At 49.6% G+C, this 19,178-nt stretch overlaps 1 protein-coding gene across 2 annotated transcripts in view; it reads right to left on the bottom strand.

Annotated features, from left to right (window-relative positions):
* STX2 (syntaxin 2) overlaps positions 1-19,178 on the bottom strand; it is a 331,612-nt gene that overhangs the window by 35,269 nt on the left and 277,165 nt on the right. Inside the window, exon 10 of one of the 2 annotated variants that reach the window (XM_078668008.1) lies at positions 14,849-14,978. The exons of the other annotated variant lie outside the window; for it this stretch is intronic. Coding sequence (XP_078524134.1) covers positions 14,895-14,978 — 84 coding nt within the window. The 3' untranslated portion in view covers positions 14,849-14,894. The remainder of the gene's footprint in view (positions 1-14,848; positions 14,979-19,178) is intronic. 2 annotated transcript variants of the gene reach the window in all.

The raw sequence follows: 19,178 nt of genomic DNA, 5'->3' as shown, positions 1-19,178 counted from the left end.
GTGTCGTCCAAATAGGACGAGATGAAAATATCAGCTGCGGTTGGTTTGTGACGTAACTTGATCGGAACTAGTGATGGCGGAAAATTACTGGATGCCTCCGGGGTCGCTTTTGGCAAGCCCTCGGCAAGAAGAGGATACATACCCTTAATGAGGGCATGCCTCTGTCTGTCTGACTGTTCGGCTTTGACTTGTTCACCTATCTCGATTAGTTCTTTTTCTTGTGCTCGTTCTAAGGATTCTCTACTTAATTCTGACTTTCTGATTTCTTTTTCGGTTCTTTTATGAGCTTCTTTACGCCATAGCTCGATGGCATCTTTCTGTGATTGTCTGGCTTTCTTTTTCCATAATGCCTCTTCTACTCGCATGATGCACTCGGCATCCCATGTACCCGATACGGGCCATCTATACTTTTCTTCTAACTGTTTTGTATACTCTACCCATAAATCTAGATATAATATGGCACTTATGCCATGCTTCTGATACATAAAATGACCTGGACTGTCCCTAGGTGGGACTGGAACTGCTTCCTCTAACAAACCCTTTCTAGTTTTTAACTGACGTAATTTTGAAAACAAGGGCATGACTGGACTGTAATCTAGACACAATACAATACACAATGAACACGATACTTATTCCCCATTCATACCACGACATTAAAATACATGAAAAACATTTAGAAATAACAGTTTGAACAGAATACTACCTGGAATACGGAACACAGAATATATGACTTTATATGAATTTTCTCGAGAACAGAACTGACTGGAACAGAAACTAGATGCACTGCTGAAACAGTACGAAACTTACCGGTCTCATAAAGAGACACGTCAGGACCCGTATCCACCGAAGTGGACACTTCGTTTGTGTGTCTGGGTACCACCAACCCACGGACCAGAGTCAATTAGGTTGACCCTGTCTAGATACTACCCCAGTAATGGTACTCACCGGGCAGCAAGAACGGAAGGCCTCGGACTGGACTGGACTGCTTCGACGACGGACAACGAACTTCGGACTTAAGTTACGGGTGGACCTCCGGATACCTCGGACCTTGGACTCTTGGCTTGGGCTCTGGTCGGGACTCGCCGCATTCCTCCACCGCCTCGTCTGGATGCTGGACCGCCTCCTCCGTCTCCTCCGTGGGCCTGAGGGATACTTGAAGCAGAAATATCTGCACGTGCACGGTATGGTTCCGTCACGGCTGCAGAGGGTCAGGGGGCCGGCGTGGCTTCACCGGCGCGTGGGGAAAGGGCAAGTCCCTGTTCGGGCGCCATTATGTGGTAAATAAATAAATAATACCCTATTTTTGAATGTATAAATGAATAACAGACAGCTCAATAAATAAGAGTCAAGATTCGAGGTAGTAGGAGTTTCGCAGGTTTATTACAGCATAAGGGACAGGAACAGGACAACCTGCATAGGAATAGGATGGCAGGGCCCAGCAGCTGCTGGGGCTGGATCTGGGATGAGCGCGCTAGCATTTAATAACAATACACAAGCATATATAGTAAAACAGTTGCATTACAGTACATATGATAGGCGGAGCAGTGGGTGGAGCAAAAGGCGTGACGCGTAGCAGTCGCGAAAGATAAGGGTGAAAGTGGGTGTAACAGGGCGTATACATAGACATGTGATGCAAACGTAACAGAATATGTCATGAATAGGGCGGAAACCATGGAGGGGGCTACCTGAGGAGCCGGGACCTCTAACCTGGTGGTGCGCGCAAACTGGCAATGACGTATCACTAGGAGAAGCTGGGGGCTATGAACTCTGTGCTAGGAGCAGAGACTGAAGTCTGGAGAGTCAGGGCGACATGTACCTGAGCAGTATATAGTATCCGATGTTTAGAGAACATGTTGATATAAACTAGAAGTCAGGAGGGGAAAGGCTAACTTGATTCTAAGACTGGACCATGCATTATTCTACATGTAGTGCGTGATGAAGAATATTAAATGACCATTAAATGCAGTATTTCTCTAACGTGGAGACGTGAAGGCTAGACAATGACGGAAACTATTGATGCAGTTCAGTAGCTTAGGAATGCAGAGAAGGAGGACTGAACTGATAACTGGAATCATAACATTTTCTTGGCAGACTCAGAGGCAGAGCCAGGCTGAACCGGGCACTGCGAGGCAGGAAGTAAGTGAAGGGTCGAGGATACAGGTGGGGGCTGTATCGCTCCTCAGCGAGGTTTCAGGAGACAGGAGCTGAATCTGGTGTCCAGGCCCTTTTGAGGCCTAGAAACGGGGACTTTATAATGGAATAACGTGCACACTGAGAAACGTGGCAACGTAGCTTTACATAGACCTGATATTCGTAGTATTCACGAGGACTGGAAACTGGCATACTAGAGGTGGACACAACTATAATTGTGTCTTGAATCGAACATAGGGAATACATATGCATATTTAATCATGCACACATAACATATGATGGATGACACGTAGGGACACAGAACATGGCAGAATTTACTTTTCCACAACAAGAACACCATGCTGACATGGCTGACCTGCAGCCATGATGTATTTTATACCCATTTATGTATGTGTCTGTTTAATAGCAGACAACTGTAGATTTGGCGGCCCAGCTACCGCCGGCATGGTAGAGACACTGCGTCTGCTACAGTGGCGACGAGGCAGAAAATAACTTTATAAGGCCTACAGTCTTTACTATCCAATCAACATACAGTGGCGTTAGGCCTTTCCCACCTGCGATCCAAGTGGCAGTGAGCAGGATGGCACACAAGTTTACCTGAGTGAGGTGACAGGAAGGAGGACTGTGCATGGGGGTAAGAAGAACTGTGAATTAAATACTGCCACATCATACAAAGCATTTGAATTTCGGAAAATATAATCAAAGAGGAATGCAAGTGGCAGCATGGCAAAGGAAAACAATATGTCACATTTAAAAGACATTCAATATTCTGAAGCTCTCAGGTAGCTTGTTCGTAAATATATTTAGCCAGTTATGACTTTCAAGTCAAGTACGATTCTGTCATTAAATACCAGAGTTATCCTATAGAATAAAAAGCCAAGCAACACAATGCAACTTTTGATATTACAGAAATTGTTTTTAAAGATCTGATAACTCACAAACTCTGCAGCCAAGGCGGTCTAGAATTTATACAAGTGAATTAATTGAATTAATGCTCCAATATGTGTGTCATTCCTAATGTTTGTATATATTTCCTTCATCATTACTGCTTGGTTTTGCACGCGAGAAAAGTGTCACTCAGTGGTTGAAATGTAACTCATAATTACACTGAAATGATAAAAGTGTCACACATAGCAATCTTAAACCATGGCAGCTATGGAACAGTCATTTCAGCTACAGTGCGAGGCAAAGAGTCTCCTCTGCTTTGAAATCGAACGCAAAGGAACAGGACTGTCTCTTCTTTTGCTTTCGGTTTTAGCTGAGGAGACATCCTGCCTCCCACTGCAGCTGAAGCAGCATTTCAGCGCTACCAATTAACCCCCTCCTGGGATGGTGAACTGTTAGCACTTAGCAAACAAAAGCATGGCCGCGTCGTGCCCAATGATTTCCCTCCCTCCCCCCTCCAACCCTCTGTCACTGGGAGTTTTCTAATGAACGAAATTACCATTTGAAATAGGTGAAGACTTGCGACGCAGAGGACAACAAAGGTAAGCTTTTGGGGTGGAGGGCGCCCCCCCCCCCCCCCGGATGGTGTCGCGCTCTCCTGGGGGGCGCGCCTCACAGTTTGAAGAACTCTGCTCTAAGAGGTGGTTCTTGTGATGGAGAGCCCATTTCCAAATGTTCTGGGCTAGGTGAGAGCTGTGGGCACTGGCACCCCCCAGGTTTCTTACAGTAATACATAGCAGTCATATTGCTTGTCTGGAGGAGGACTACTATACCAATTAGGTGAGGAAGGAAAGCTTTAAGTGCAAGGTAAACCGCTATTAACTAGGAGATTTGTGTGGAGAAGTTATTGACTGGAATTTCAGTGACCTTGGACAGTTAACTTCTGTGGATGTTCTCCCCATCCTGTAGGGGAGGCGTCCATTGTTATTGTCCTCGGTGGAACTTGGTCTAGGAATGGGACACATTCGGCCGTGCACCACAAGGCACCCAACTACCTCGCTCAAAAGTTGTCTATATCAGGTGGCTCGAGATCCAATAGAAGTACTAAAAACCTACTCCTGAAACCTCGTAGATTCCGGAAGGAAAAAACATACAAGCGCTCCTTTTCAGGAATGGCACCCAGGATCTGGAATGCACTCCCTCCTGAAACCAGGCTTATCTCCTCCACTGCATTCTTCAAGAAAGAGGTGAAAACCATCCTCATGGCCAAGTTCACCTGAACTTTATAGGTGATGGATCAGAGTCTCTGCATCGCTGTGTATTTTTGAACTTTTGATCTCCTGATTGCCTATTGGCACTATATTCTTAATTGATTGTGACACTATTATGCTACTCTCCTACTACCGACCACTATATGACACACTTTAGTTTGTTGAATCACCCTCACGATGCCCCCACCCCTTGTTCTCTCTATCCTTAGAATTTGGTATAAGCCATCCCTACATCCAAAGTTTACCTGAACTCTGTTGTAGCGTGATCAATGATTTTGCGCCGTCTTATACTACTTGTTACCTGGTTGTATATTGGTATGTTCTCTGTACACTACTGTTTTCCTATTATGTTAGTGACTATTATACTGTTTCCCATTAGTTCTGTTCAGTCCTGTTGCCCCTACCCCTTTCTCTGTGAAGCGCTCTGATATCTGTAAAGATCTTGTTCGCGCTATATAAAACTTTGAATAAATAAATAAATAAATAAATGGCCGTCCTTTTAGCAAGTTGTTGGTGCTCTACGATTACATAGAGTTGCAAGTTTGATGGACGACCAACACTAGATCTTCCCACTGACCCGCCACTCGAGACCATTGGTAGGCTAAGCACTCATGTAATGGGCGCATGTGTAAACTGGCATGATGTACTATAGCGATGTATGAGGCCATCATGCTAAGGAGGGGCATCACAATGAGTGTATCCTCGTGGCATTTGGGTAGACTATGCCATTCTCTGAATTGAGGATTGCCTCTAGATAAGGTTGGATCTGAAGGGGTTGGAGACAAGATTTCAGAGAGTTGACAGTACAAGGTGGGGAAGTGAACTGCAGACAATAACCCTTTTGGATAATTTTTCTAACAAAGTATCTAAATGCAGGCCAAAAACGTTTTCCCAATCGAAAGGAAGATTAAATAGGTTTTGCTGGAGTCCTGGTTTGAACCGGAGCCATGCATGCCAACGCAGAAGGACACTAGAGTTAACCCCCTACCGGCAGTATCAGCAGGATCTAGGGCTCAACATATGGTGGTGTTTGTGACCGATCTCATAGCCTTTAAGCAGGGAAAAGTACGGAGCGGAGTGTTGCGTGGATGAAAGAGTAACAGAAAAAAAATCGTGGATGAAAGAGTAACAGAAAAAAAATCATCCCCTAATGGCCCAGTATGCAGATCCACTTTGTGGAAGGTAGTAGCCCTCCTAACGAGCTGAGGTCATGTCAGGAAGTGGTATCATCGAGAGGGGATGGTTTTGCAGCGTGTACGTCGTCATCTGTATCCACATGTAGATCAGTATCATATGTATCCCAGGAATCATTCTGTGGTGGGATGTCACAGGTATTCTCATGGCCCTTACCCTCTATATGTGAATGAGGTGATCCTTCAGGTGTGTGTGAGATAGGCTCAACTGGACAAGCAGTGGGTGAGGGTGAGTTTCGTGGAGCAGGTAAGGGTGGTGGAATAGTAAAATGCAAAGGGCTTGTACCCTTGCCCATTCTCTTCCTCTGCTTTTGTGGAGGTGAAATGCCCAAGGATTCTTTGAAGGAGAGTTACCTTTAAGATACTTGTATAGCAAAACCAGGAGGGCGGGTGATTATCCAACCTGTATGGGGCTGCATCATCTGGTGTTTTTGTTGGGTGTCGATCTCTTCTTGTAGCTTTGAAGAATGGGTTCAACAGACCCTGATCCCAGACCGAACTTGTTGCTGAGCGACAATGGTTTCGGATAAGATGGCGAAGTTCTCAGCACCGACTGTTTCAGTGCCGATGGTCTCGGCTCTGACACCAGTTTCTGTTTTGATGCTGAAGTTGTCGGCTGCGAAGGACGGCTTGACTCTGAAGCAGGAGCGACCAGTGCCCTATGGTTTCCTCAGTCGAGCTGCAGCTGGGCATTACGTTTAAAGCTGCTGAGCGGTATCTACCATGGCCCAAGGGCTGTGGTGGCCCAGCAGTTTATCTTTGGTGCTCCAGAATCCCTGTTCGGCCCTTAGAGAAGGGTTGCTCTGTTGGGGGTCAGTGGTGAGGTGCAGTACTCACAGCTGGCTGGGCCGGTGTAAGATTGTGGATTTCAAAGTCTGAGCCACAGCTGTCCTTGGGGGAGAAGGCCCTTTCGTACAGAACTGATGCATGGTGTCCTCAATGTCCTTGGTACCGAAAAAGGTCCAGTGTGTCATCTTCGCTCCTCTGTGACATTTCGAGTCGTCAAGTCAGACGGTCATGAAGAGTTTTCTTTTAAGGTAAGAGTCGCAATCAGCCTTGTTTTGTTTGGGGGAGAAACACAGATTACAGACTTGATGGAGATCGGTCTGAGGGTATTTTGCCTGAAATCGAGGACAGTAATGGAAAGGCACCCGTTCCATCACAGTGTGAACATGGTGGGTGAGATATATGCCTAAGGGCTGAAGAAGGCCCCGAAGGGCGAAAGCCCATGTGGGCCTCGACGGAAAACCACCTGCTCGATTCATAAGTCATTGAATGGGATGGGAATAGGAACGCACTCGATAACAATACAGACGAAAATAGGAGAACAGTGCACCATGTTGCCGTTGAAGTGGAGCACATATCCAAACGAGACAGCGGAACAAAATCTAACAATGGAGTCGATGACCATGCGTGTTAATGCACAAGTTACTTACCTTCGGGAACGATACATCTGTAAGAAACAGTAGTTAGTATTAGATTCCTTACCTTAGAATATCCCCAGGCGTCAGACTGGATCAGGAAAATTTTGCGTAGCAGTACCCCTGCGCATCGGTAGGCGTCGTCCGCGGCTCCGCGTCCGTCGTTGGCCCCGTGATGACGTTGGAGTTCTTAGACGCCGCCATCGCGTGCTGACGTCCGTTCTTATACACAGCTTTTACGCGCCAGGATCGCAGAGCCATGATAAAAACCAACACTGGTGCCATGAAACTAGGGCCCTCAAAGGGATGACCTTAACCCTAGATATCGGTTCGCAGAACGGAAAGGATGGGTGGGGCGGTAAGGAATCTAATACTAACTACTGTTTCTTACAGATATATCGTTACCGAAGGTAAGTAACTTGTGCATCTGAAAGAAACAGGTTAGTATTAGATTCCTTACCTTAGAATAGATATCCCAGCAATACCAACCCCGGTGGTGGGTCAGCGAACCAATAATCACACCAGAAAGTCCTGGAGAACGGAACGGCTGAAAAAGCCATCTCTCCAGACTTGGCTGTCCAGGCAGTAGTGTCTTGCGAACGTGTGCAGCGAGGCCCACATAGCTGCCTGACAGATGTCCTGCAAGGGGACTCCCCAACCCAGGGCCGTAGCAGCCGCCGTAGCTCGAGTGCAATGGGCCCTCAGCCCAAGAGGAGGTTCCTTTTTAGTCAAAGAGTAGCATGCCTTGATGACCAACACGAGCCACCGAGAGATGGTCCGTTCGTCCACTGCCCGTCCCTTCTTAGCATCCATGTAACCAACAAAGAGTTGGTCATCCACCCGGAACTGGCGTGTGCGATCAAGGTAGAAGGAGAGCGCACGTTTTGGGTCCAGACTGTGGAGCCGCTCTTCCTCTTTCGAGGGATGCGGAGGCAGAAAGAAGGTGGGCAAGGTGATGGACTGCCCGATGTGGAAGGCTGTGACTACCTTGGGCAGGAAAGAGGGATGCGATCTCAACACAACCTTGTCCGGATGGACAGAAAGGAAAGGAGGCTTGCAAGAAAGAGCCTGGAGCTCACTCACTCTCCTGGCAGAGGTGATGGCAACCAGGAATGCTGTCTTAAGAGTAAGAAGACGAAGAGGGCAATTGTGAAGTGTCTCGAAAGGAGCGCACATCAAATAAGTAAGAACAAGGTTCAAGTCCCACTGAGGCATCACGAAAGGAACAGGAGGAAACATATGAGTGATGCCCTTCAAGAACCTATTTACAACCGGGGACTTGAAAAGACAGGGCTGATCAGGTAGCCATAAAAAGGCGGAAATGGCAGAGAGGTAGCCCTTGATAGTGCCCAGAGCAGAGCCCTGCTGGACAAGAGAAAGAAGAAAGAGGCGAACCTCACAAAGAGGGGCAGAGAGTGGATCCACAGCCTTTGCTGTGCACCATGCCACAAATCTGTTCCACCTGCAGGCGCGTACCGATTTTGAGGAGGGACGCCTGGCTGCCTGAATCACATCACAGACTTCAGGAGGCAAGTCAAATGGCCTCAACTGTCGCCGCTCAATCTCCACGCATGGAGGTGGATGCTGGACAGGTTCGGGTGGAGGACCGTCCCCTGCTGCTGCGACAGAAGTTCCTCCTGAAGAGGCAGACAAGTCGGGGGATCGACTGACATGCTGAGTAGCTCGGCGTACCAGTATCTTCGTGCCCAGTCCGGAGCCACAAGGATGGCTTGGGCCCGGGCGCGCCGGATCTTCACCACTCTGGGCAGAAGTGGTATAGGCGGAGAGGCGTACAACAGACCGCAGCTCCACTCGCGACGAAAAGCGTTTCCGAGCGAGTGCCGCCTTGGAAATTCCGACGTGCAGAACTGATGACATTGCGCGTTCTCTTCTGTGGCGAATAGATCTAACCAAGGCTCACCCCACTGCTGAAAGAGGCCTTGCGCCACGTCCGACTTCAGATGCCATTCGTGATCCATCATGCACCGACGGCTGAGTTCGTCCGCCCTGGCGTTCAGGGAACCTGCCAGGTGTTGAACTACCAGGGTCAAGCCCTGATGTTCCAGCCATTGCCAGAGGCGCAGAGCCTCCTGGCATAGGGTCCACGACCCCACCCCGCCAAGTTTGTTGCAGTACCACATTGGGGTGGTGTTGTCCGTGAACACCTGCACTACACTCCCCCGGACAGAGGGGAGGAATGCTTTCAGCGCAAGTCGGATCGCCCGCAGCTCCAGAAGGTTGATGTGGAGCCGGGACTCCGGCGGAGACCAGAGGCCTCTGATCTCCGCCTCTCCCATATGGCCGCCCAATCCCAGGAGGGACGCATCAGTCACAACTAAGTGCTCCGGTTGGGGAAGGGAGAGGGATCAGCCGCTGACCCAATCGCGGTCCGTGAGCCACCACTGCAACTGTCTTGCAGTGCCCTCCGAGATCAAGACATGATCGGATAAGTTGCCCTGATGCTGGGCCCACTGAAACTTCAGGTCCCACTGCAGAGCCCGCATCCACCACCTGGAGTGATGCACCAGAAGGATGCAGGAGGCCATCAGCCCCAGAAGCGCAGTGTCAACCTGACCGGGACTCGGGATAAAGGCTGAAAGATTGAAATCAGAGCCTGAATATCCCGAACCCGCTGTTCGGGAGGATAAACCCGAAACTGCGCCGAGTCTAGAACCGCTCCGATGAAGAGGAGCTTCTGAGAGGGGCACAGGTGTGACTTCGGTACATTGATGGAGAACCCCAGCAGGTGCAGGAGATCGGCCGTAGTCTGGAGGTGGCTGACGACTGTCTGGGGCGAGCCCGCCTTCAACAACCAGTCGTCGAGATAGGGGAAGACTGACACCCCTAATGTGCGCAGATGAGCTGCAGCCACCGCCATCACTTTCGTGAACACCCGAGGGGAGCTGGTAAGGCCGAAGGGGAGCACAGTAAACTGAAAGTGCTTGCGGCCTACCTTGAACTGCAGGTAGCGCCGGTATGACGGGGATGTGGAAATACGCGTCCTGCAAGTCCAACGCTACCATCCAGTCTCCTGGGTCTAGGGCAGCTAAGACCTGAGCCAAAGTCGGCATCTTGAACTTCTCTTTCTGGAGGAAGCCGTTGACGTTCCGGAGGTCCAAGATAGGGCATAGGCCCCCTTTGCCCTTCTTGGGAACCAGAAAGTAGTGGGAATAGCAACCACACCCTACTTCTGGCCCAGAAACTTGCTCGATGGCCCCCTTGGCCAAGAGGGACGTAATTTCCTCCTGTACAAGATTCAAGTGATCCCCCAACATGCTGTGGTATTGCGCTGGCATGGCTGGAGGGGTCGCCTCGAAGGGGAGGAAGATGTCCGGTGCGATCCAAGGGTGGATCGGTGAAGAAGAGGACCTGAAAGAAGAGGGCACAGTGTTCAGAGTCACTAGCCAGTGACCGGTGAGGAACCAGGAAGGAACCAGAGGCTGTCGTCGCGATCAGGTGAAGAGGGGACGCTTGTCTCTGCAGCCACGTGGACCAGGAGGTGTCTTCGACGACCAGGATGGAGGCACAAGCTGTCCCACGCAGGTTCTCGCTGTCGGCGGTGTTGGATCTGGAATCGGTGTCAACAGGCCTTGGCAAAGGCAACCCACGCGGTGAGTGGAAACGGCGTCTGGAGTGGACCAGGAGGGTCCGGGGTGCTCCTCTTTTGGAAGGGAGCAAGGGCCAGTCTGGAGCATCCAGACCAGCAGTGAAGATTTCAAAGTTCGTCGTCTAGGAGGCCACTAGCCAGCTGGCAAGTGACCAGACAACGCGTCGAGCAGCAGGCAAGCAGAAGGGCCCCACGCAGATCTCGTGGAGGCTGGAGGGCTGATCTTCGGTGCAGGAGCTGCTCGGGGCTGGGGCTTCTCAGTCCCCAAACCACTTGGTCGAGTTCACCTCGGGAGTCGTGCTGGAAGCGAAGTGCAGTTTCTTTCAAGATGGCCGGTCCCACATGTCTCGTCGCACCCACGGATCTCAGCTGTGCTGCAGATGTGAGTTGAGGTCGGAGAGGTCTGGGAATCCAGGTCTCGTCGGGCTCTGAAGTCTGGATCCTCGAGGGAAGACGACAAAGTGAAGCCGCTGGACGCTTGATGGTGTCTGCAGTTGCAGGGTGGACACTCCTTGCCCACAAGGGAGATTCTTCAGTCTTCTGTGGAGCATGACGTCGAAGTCCAGAGTTTCTTCTTGTAAGTCGTTCAGGATAATCTAATTTGGAATGGGACCAGCTCCTACCTTTATTCTCCTAAGGGGGCTGCACTACTGACTAGGTCCCTTCCCTGGGTGGGACCAGGAAGGGGGGTGGTTACACCCCCTATCCTTTGTCCGGTTTTCGCGCCAGAGCTGGGACAGGGATGCCCCAGCAACTGGTTTGAACCAGTGTATGCACAGGACACCTTGTGTGCCCCGGGCATGTCTCATTCCTTTCAGGCCTGTCCTACCCAATACACAAAATCCTGTCTGGGGTGGTGCTAGCACCTCCCAAGGCAGGAAACCCTTTGTCCAAGCCTCCCTCGCTGGAAGGACTCCCAGCAGCAGGAGGTCAGACTTGTGTCTGTGGTGGCAGCATCCATTTTGTGATGCCAAGGCTCGAGTTAACTTTAACTGGGATTCTCATACATGTCGTGTCCCTTTAGAAGGGTGGAATGCTACCCCCGTCGCCAGAATTGGCGAGGGGGTAGTATTCCAATTCGTATGATACCTTACTCGACATGTTTTGATAATGTTATACCAAAGTTAGGATTTAACCGCGAGGATTATAATGCACTTAAGAGTATATGTTATGTAGTTCTGAAAATTCTGAACTCGTTAATAAAACTTCGTCGTAGCATGACGATTTTTATATCAAAAGACCGAAAATGGCTAGTACACTATGTACAAGCATTTTCGTCATATTCGAGTGACGATTTCACCTCGAAATCGTCATTTTCGTCTTGAACCCTTGGCTTCCATTTTGTGTACGGCAGCGCAAAGGACACGTACACCTTGATTGACTTTTCTCTGACCTGGGCAAGCTGAAACCTTTGCCACAGGCCGAACCCGTTTGGTCAGTTCCTCTCCCAGTGGCCGAACGAGATAGCATCAAGGCACAACATGTCATAAACCCTTTTCATCGCACACACACCCTGCCGAATCTTGCTCACACCTGTCCCTGCTCTTTTCTCCCTCACTTGCTTTATGATGGGGAGGTGCCCGTTTTTATTGGGGGTCCACCGGTATCTGATGGAAATGCTGGGCCTTGCCGGGTAATTTGTTGTGGGCTGGACAAACTGAAATGTGGGCTTGTCATCATGACTCTGCTTTTCCTTTGTGGTGAAAATATGTGAATAGTCTACTGTAAATGTAAGAATGTTTGCCTGAAGCTTAATATTTTGTATAAAAAGAGAAGCCTGGCTTTGTAAGATTGAGCAGTCTCCTGAGAATATACATCCCGTGCTGTTGTACTTCTAGGACGCCTCTTACCTTGATTGCAGCCAATAAAATCGATCCTTGACTTCACCTAGAAGACTGAGTTTCTGTGGTCTAAATCAGGAAAGTACTCGAGGTCTTTGGGTGTGTACCCTGACACCACTGGGTTACCGGTTCGGTACCGGTTCTGAAAAACCCAGTACCTCAGGTATAGCGTTATCATGGAACAGCTATTAGGACTTGGTTCCGCAAGCTGCAGACGGGCTCAGCTCATGCCAGAGCACCATCTCACATAATTCCAAGCACTCTGCCTTCAGGATTGATAGGGCCTGCCATAGGAGTGACTGATAGGAATATATGTGTCCATTTTAGGGTTAGATATAGGTATACTATATCTACAGCAAAGGGTGATTACACCACCTTGCCCCAGCTGTCGTGCAGCCAGTTATGTCGGTTTAGATGGCCAGCCAGGGGTGGCATAATACATGCTTCAGCCCCTGGTAGGACCTGGGTACATCTATGCCCTGGGTACCTATGGTACACTGTACAGGGACTGATAAGGTGGCCCAGTACCAATTGGTAAATGCACCTAAGGTACATGGTTGTCAATTTAGAGAGAGAACAGCTAAGGCTGTGGGTCTGATTAGCAGGCCCACAGCCAGGGAAAGTCGTAAACCAGTGAAGCAAAAAGCAAAAATCTGGGGTGACCATAGGATTGCAGACCCCACTTTCCTACAGGCACCGGTGATGGGGATCGAAAAAGTTTAGTCAAAAAATGGCGCAGAAAAAAGAAGAACTGACATCAGTGTGCGAGGGCGGTGTCTAAGTACTCAGACGACGTCATCACGGTGCCAAGGACGCGGACGTCGCCTACCGACGCACAGGGGTACTGCTACGCAAAACCTTCCGGATCCAGTCTGTCGCCAGGGGATATTCTAAGGTAAGGAATCTAATACTAACCTGTTTCTTTCAGATAGGAGTCACAATACCTTGTGACTTGACTTTGTTCAAAGAAAAACAACTTGATAACATCTGCGCCGAACACTAGATGGCAGGATTATGCACAGCATGGGGATCTACAGCATCAGATGCCTCGAACGTAAGAGCTCTCATCCATTAGCTGGTGAAAGGACTTGGGGGGCTTCAACACTAGCTGCTGAGAGTTGCATGTATCCTGCAGCAACAAACTTGACCTCATCTGGGCTAGCTTAGCCCTTCATCTTTCTGCGGTCAATAAACTACTACTAAGTTGAACAACAGTAAAAGCATTATGAAAATGTAGAACTACAATAGCTATTGCTCTACTAAAACAAGATAACATGAAATAGTCCAGGACAGTGTTTCCCAAACTGTGGTTCGCGACCCCATGCTGGTTCCTGAGCCGATTTTCAGGGGGTCGGGAAAGTCCAAACAATAAATAAAGAAGCCTTGAAAGTCTGTGTATATCTTGTCACATTTGTGGTGCTTCAACGACAGAGGCAGAAGTCTAGCTGTGTCTTCTGACAAGTTGCTGCTTATTCTTTTAACCGCATGCGCGCTGCGGCGATTTTCGCGCTACGCAGCTTTTTTTAAAAAGCCGCGTTCGATGACGAGCTCAGCTCGTCATCAGCGTGCGAGCGGCGCAACTGATGACCAGCTGAGCTAACCGAAGGGGTTAATGTTATACGTGTGTACTTATCTTTCCCTGGCAGCAAAGTGAGAGTTTTAGAAGTGAATTGTGTGACAATTTTTGGATGTCCTTTTTTTTTGCAACACAACAAAATGCAAATACCTCTAAACTGTATGTATTCAGCAGTCAGGAAAGCAAAACTGAAGATGAACGTTAAAGGTGGGTGGGCTTGCGAAAGTCTGTCGTTCTAAAGTTTGGGAACCACTGGTCCAGGGTGAGCTGTGCTGGCGCCGTCTTTCAATAGTGGGGTGCTTCGGATTTGGGGTGAACTGCCCTGAAGAAGACCTAAAGGAGGGTTCTTCACCGGAGAAATGTTAGTTTCTGTCTGAATCTTACATTGGATATTGTGGTCAAGCCAGGTTTTCAGCCTGATCAAACACAACTAATGAGATCTGGTCACTAGATGGCAGCCTTCCCCTGATTTAAGAATTCACTGGACGCAAAACCAGGTGGTCTTTTCAAACACAACCCCCCCCCCTCCTCCCCCCAAAATCTCTCACACATATGCAGAACAGAATCACTCTTAGGAGAGAAGTGTTAATTCACATCAACAGTACATTATCTGAGCAAAAAAAACAAACAAAAAAACAGTTAAGAGTAGCAAGCACTAACACATTAAAGATGCAGTTATGCCACAGCCAGGGACGCCACCTACTGGAAGGACTAGTAAATGCGGGCCAGGTTAGAGAGAAGTCAAAACCCAACAAAGGATTATACATTTCATGCACCATAACGCGGTACTGCTGATCCCACCAAAACTGCTTTCTAGGGTTTTACTGCAGCATTTCCCATCAGTGGCAGTACCCGGCGTCCCTTGCGGCAGCCCCAAGCACATGAAGTTAGTTAGCTACTTACTGCCGCAGAGGCAGGGATGAAGCGCCTAGAAGCGGCGGGCTGCGTGTCATTTAATGCCAACCGACAGACCGATAATCAAGGCGAGGAGGCCGAGCGCCACGAGGACCAGCAGGATGATAATCCACTTTTTCTGTTGAGAGAGGAGAGGGTTATAGCTGCAACGTGACGGTAGCAATGCTTTTAGTCGACAAAAGCGCACACTGCTGGTTGTTACTCAAGCTGAAGCTAGATTAGGCAACACAAGGTGGATGCGCAGACACACAGCAGAGAAACAGATAGCGAAACAGAACAAACCATACAAAGTCACTTACCTGTAACACTGGCCCTCCCTCCGGTGGGGCGACCTTTGGGACTTTTTATCCAGTGTCCGAGTGCAGGCATCTCTTCAAGCCGGGAATGAAGCCCCCATTATACCGACTGACAAAGAGTGCCCTGGAGAATCGCGGAGGGCACAAATATGACCCTAATGCAGGGGGTGCGAGGCTTCTGCATCAGCCCTGCATCCCAGGCTGTATCAAACGCCCTTTACTACAATGGAGGCAGCACAGAGGCCCTGCAGAGCAGCTGCAGCGCAGGCAGCTTCTGAAGCTAAAGGTTGCAGACAATAAGCAGGCAGAAGAGGGGGAGGGGCATGGCCTGGGGATTCAGATTAAGATGAACTACAACAACTTCAACAACCAAAGATCACCTCACCGCTCCCCCCTCATGTTACGCCACCCAACAGATCCTGCTCAATTGGATCCCGCCCACGACAGAAAATTCCTTGAAGACCATGGAAAGCATCTACTCCAGAGCACCCTCAGACCCCTAACCACACCACATCTTCCCACCTCTGCCATCACACCCGAACTACGTTGGACGATCAACTGCTCTTTCGAGCCTGCCACACCTTACCCGACAACTGGAAGCACAGTGAAATCAACCCCCTCCTGAAGAAAACCTCCATCGAACAAGCGGACCTCAAGAACTTCAGGCCCATCTCCCTGCTTTCCTTCGCAGCCAAGGTCATCAAAAAGGCGTCAACACCCAGCTAGCAAACTTAATTGAAGCTAACAACATCGTGGACATCTCCCAATCCGGATTCCGAAGCAACCAGAGCACGAGACCGCCCTACTCGCCACAGCCAACAACATCCGATCCCTCCTCGACCAGGGCGAAACCGCAGCCCTCATTCTCCTGGACCTCTCTGCTGCATTCGACACAGTCTCCCACTTAATCCTAGCCACCAGACTCCTTGACGCCGGCATGCACAGCAAGTCCCTCAACCAGATACAATCCTTCCTCACTGGCAGAACTCCGTGGGTCAGACTTCCTCCAGACCTCTCGGAACGAACAGAGACCAACTGTGGAGAGCCCCAGGGCTCCTCCCTCAGCCCAACCATCTTCAACGTCATCATAGCCCCCTCACAACAATCGTCAGGAACCGCAGGCTCAACATCATCTCTTACGCCGACGACACCCAGCTGATCCTCTCCCTCAGCAATGAACATCACCAAACAGGGAAGGATTAAAGCCATCGCCACCTGGATGAAGAACAGCTACCTGAATCTCAACTCAGAAAAGACAGAAGTCCTCATCCTTGGCTACACCCCCTCAGCAAGGAACGACTCCTGGTGGCCTTCCACCCTCGAAAATGCCCCCTCCCCGATGGACCGCTCATGAAAACTCTGCATCATAGTAGACTCATCGCTCACAATGAACTGCCAGATCAACGCCGTATCATCGACCTGCTTCAACACCCTCTGCATGCTTCTAAAGACGTTCAGATGGATCACATCTGAAGCCAGAAAAATTGTCACATATGCTCACATCAGCAGCAGACTGGAATACAGCAACACTCTACGCCGGAACCAACAAGAAACTCCTTCACAAACTCCAGACTGTCCAGAACACCACAGCCAGATTGATCCTCAACATCCCCCGTCGCAGTCACATACCCAATACTTCTGCGATATCCACTGGCTTCCAGTCGAAAGAAGAATAACCTTCGAACTCCTAACCCATGCATACTAGGCCCTTTACAACACCGGACTCTCATACCTGAACAGCTGCCTCTCCTTCCACGCATCCAAAAGACACCTCAGATCAGCCCAGCTTTCTCTGGCCACCGTCCCATTATCAACAAGACCAGAAGGGGAGGCAAGTCCTTCTCCTACCTCGCAGCCAAAAAACTGGAACACCCTCCCCCTCCACCACTGTCCCACATTGCCCCAGTTCAGGAACGACCCCAAGATCTGGCTCTTCCGATGACCCGAGCACTCAACGGAGCTGCCCACTCCCCCCGCCAGTGCCTTGAGAGCCTTACAGCTAAGTAGTTGCGCTTTACCAACCCTGATTGATTCCGAGAGTACTGATGGTGTTAGACTAGATGGCTAGAGACAGCAAAGTCTCCCTTTCTACACTGACTATGAATCCAGGGCTCCGGTACTGCTCAAGAACCTGGGCTCTTGAGCAGTAGTAACAGGTAAGGCTTGGGGTGTGCGGTCCTTCAAACAACACTGACTGCAGACGCCTCATCTTTTGAACATCCCCAGGCACCAAACTGAATACAGATATTTCAAAAGCAATTGCTTCCGTCTGGCGGTAGGTGGTGCCTTTCAACTCCGCTCCCACATTGTACTGAGACGGAAGTGACAGCTCAGAGCTGCATGTAGGCACCTCCCAGCACATTGACGTCACTTTTATTTGTCCCTTTCTAAGTCTTCCGACGTGGCTCAACCAGGACAGATTGGAGGAGAGGGTGTGCCATATGTACCTTACGGCCAATGTTTTTTTTTTTAGAGGGCACAGCAGCGACAAATCTGTGGTTAGTTACTGTATCCACCAAAAAGACAGTTACTGAAGGTAAGAAACTTCCTCTTCTGATACTTCTACCTGCAGGTTTGTCATCTTTTGAATAGTTTTCCAAGCAAGACCTCCTTAAAAGTTAGGGGCTCCGAGGTGTGCACTCGCAGCAAAAAGTCCTGCAGGACAGAGCTGGCAAAATGTCCCTCTCTGCGGACCGGACTGTCGAGGCAGTGGTGATGGTGACGGCCTGGCACATGTCTAGGACAGGAACACATCTTGCAAATGCTGGTGAGGCAGCCTTGGCTCTGGTGTAATGAGCTCTCAGCCCCTCGTGGGGCTCCTTCTCGATCAGGGCATAAGGAAGCCTTAATGCGTAGGATGTTTCCCACGGACAGTACTCGTTTCTGTATCGCCTTACCCTTTTAGCACTGGTGAACCTCACAAAAAGCTGGTCATCAACTCCGTATTCTCTAGTGAGCTCGATGTAGAATCTAAGAGCTCTCTCTTTGTCTACCGGGGAAGCCTCAGCCCCCTCTTTAGAGGGAATGCGGCGGAGGGGAAAAGGTGGTAAGGATGAAGGAATGTATACATGTGGACGGATAATACAAGCGCCAGAAGAAAGGAAGCCAGAGTCCTCAGCACCAACTTGTCGGGAAAGTAAGGAATTTGCTGATATTGTACTGAGTGCCTGCAGCTCACTGACGGTGCACATTCGTAATTTCGATAAGGAAAACCGTCTAGACAGTGAGGATCTGTGCATAGGTTCACATGACAAGTACAACAGGAACGTAAGGACCAAGTAAAGGTGTGGGCTTTTTTAAAAGTGGGCAGGATTCGGACGGATCCCGCTGTCCTCCACACATGCCCACCGTGACGCATGATGGCCGGGGGCCGTCATGAACATGTAAGGGGTTAAAGCTTATTCACCAAGTGAATGTAAAAGGCAGAGCACCAACATATAACCTTTAATTATGCCAACCGCAAAGCACGGGGGGGGGGCAAAAATAAAAAACAAAATGCCCGATAACTTGGCCTGTTGTGGATGAAACTGATGATCCCCACACCAGGTCACAAATTTCGCCCACTGAAAGATTTAGCTGAAGGACGTGTAACACTTCAGCAGGTAAGTGTAAACTGCTGTTGGGGCCGCTCAATCTCCACGCATGGAAGTGTGGGTTGAGGAGATCGGACACAGGACCCGGCCCTGCTGCTTAGACAAGAGGAGTCCGGAAGAGGCAGGTGGATCGGAGAGCAAACATTCAGGCTCAAAAGATCGGGATACCCCACTTGCCTGGCTTGATCCGGAGCTATCAAGACGACTGGAGCCCAGTCTAATGTGATCTTCAGTAGAATTCAAGGCAGGAGAGGTAGCAGTGGAAAGGTGTACAGGAGTTCTGCACCTCACTGCAGATGAAATGCGGCCCCTTGGCTGGAAGTCTAGCGTGCAGTAATCATGACATGAAGCATTCTTGCCGGTGGCGAACAGATCCAGCCAAGGAACTACCCACTGGTCAAACAATTCGTTTCCACCATGGTGTGAAAA

Source organism: Lissotriton helveticus, chromosome 11, assembly GCF_964261635.1.
Source record: "Lissotriton helveticus chromosome 11, aLisHel1.1, whole genome shotgun sequence".
NCBI lineage: Eukaryota > Metazoa > Chordata > Amphibia > Caudata > Salamandridae > Lissotriton > Lissotriton helveticus.
The sequence above is the reverse complement of the archived record's forward strand: the minus strand, read 5'-3'. Positions and strand labels throughout refer to the sequence as shown.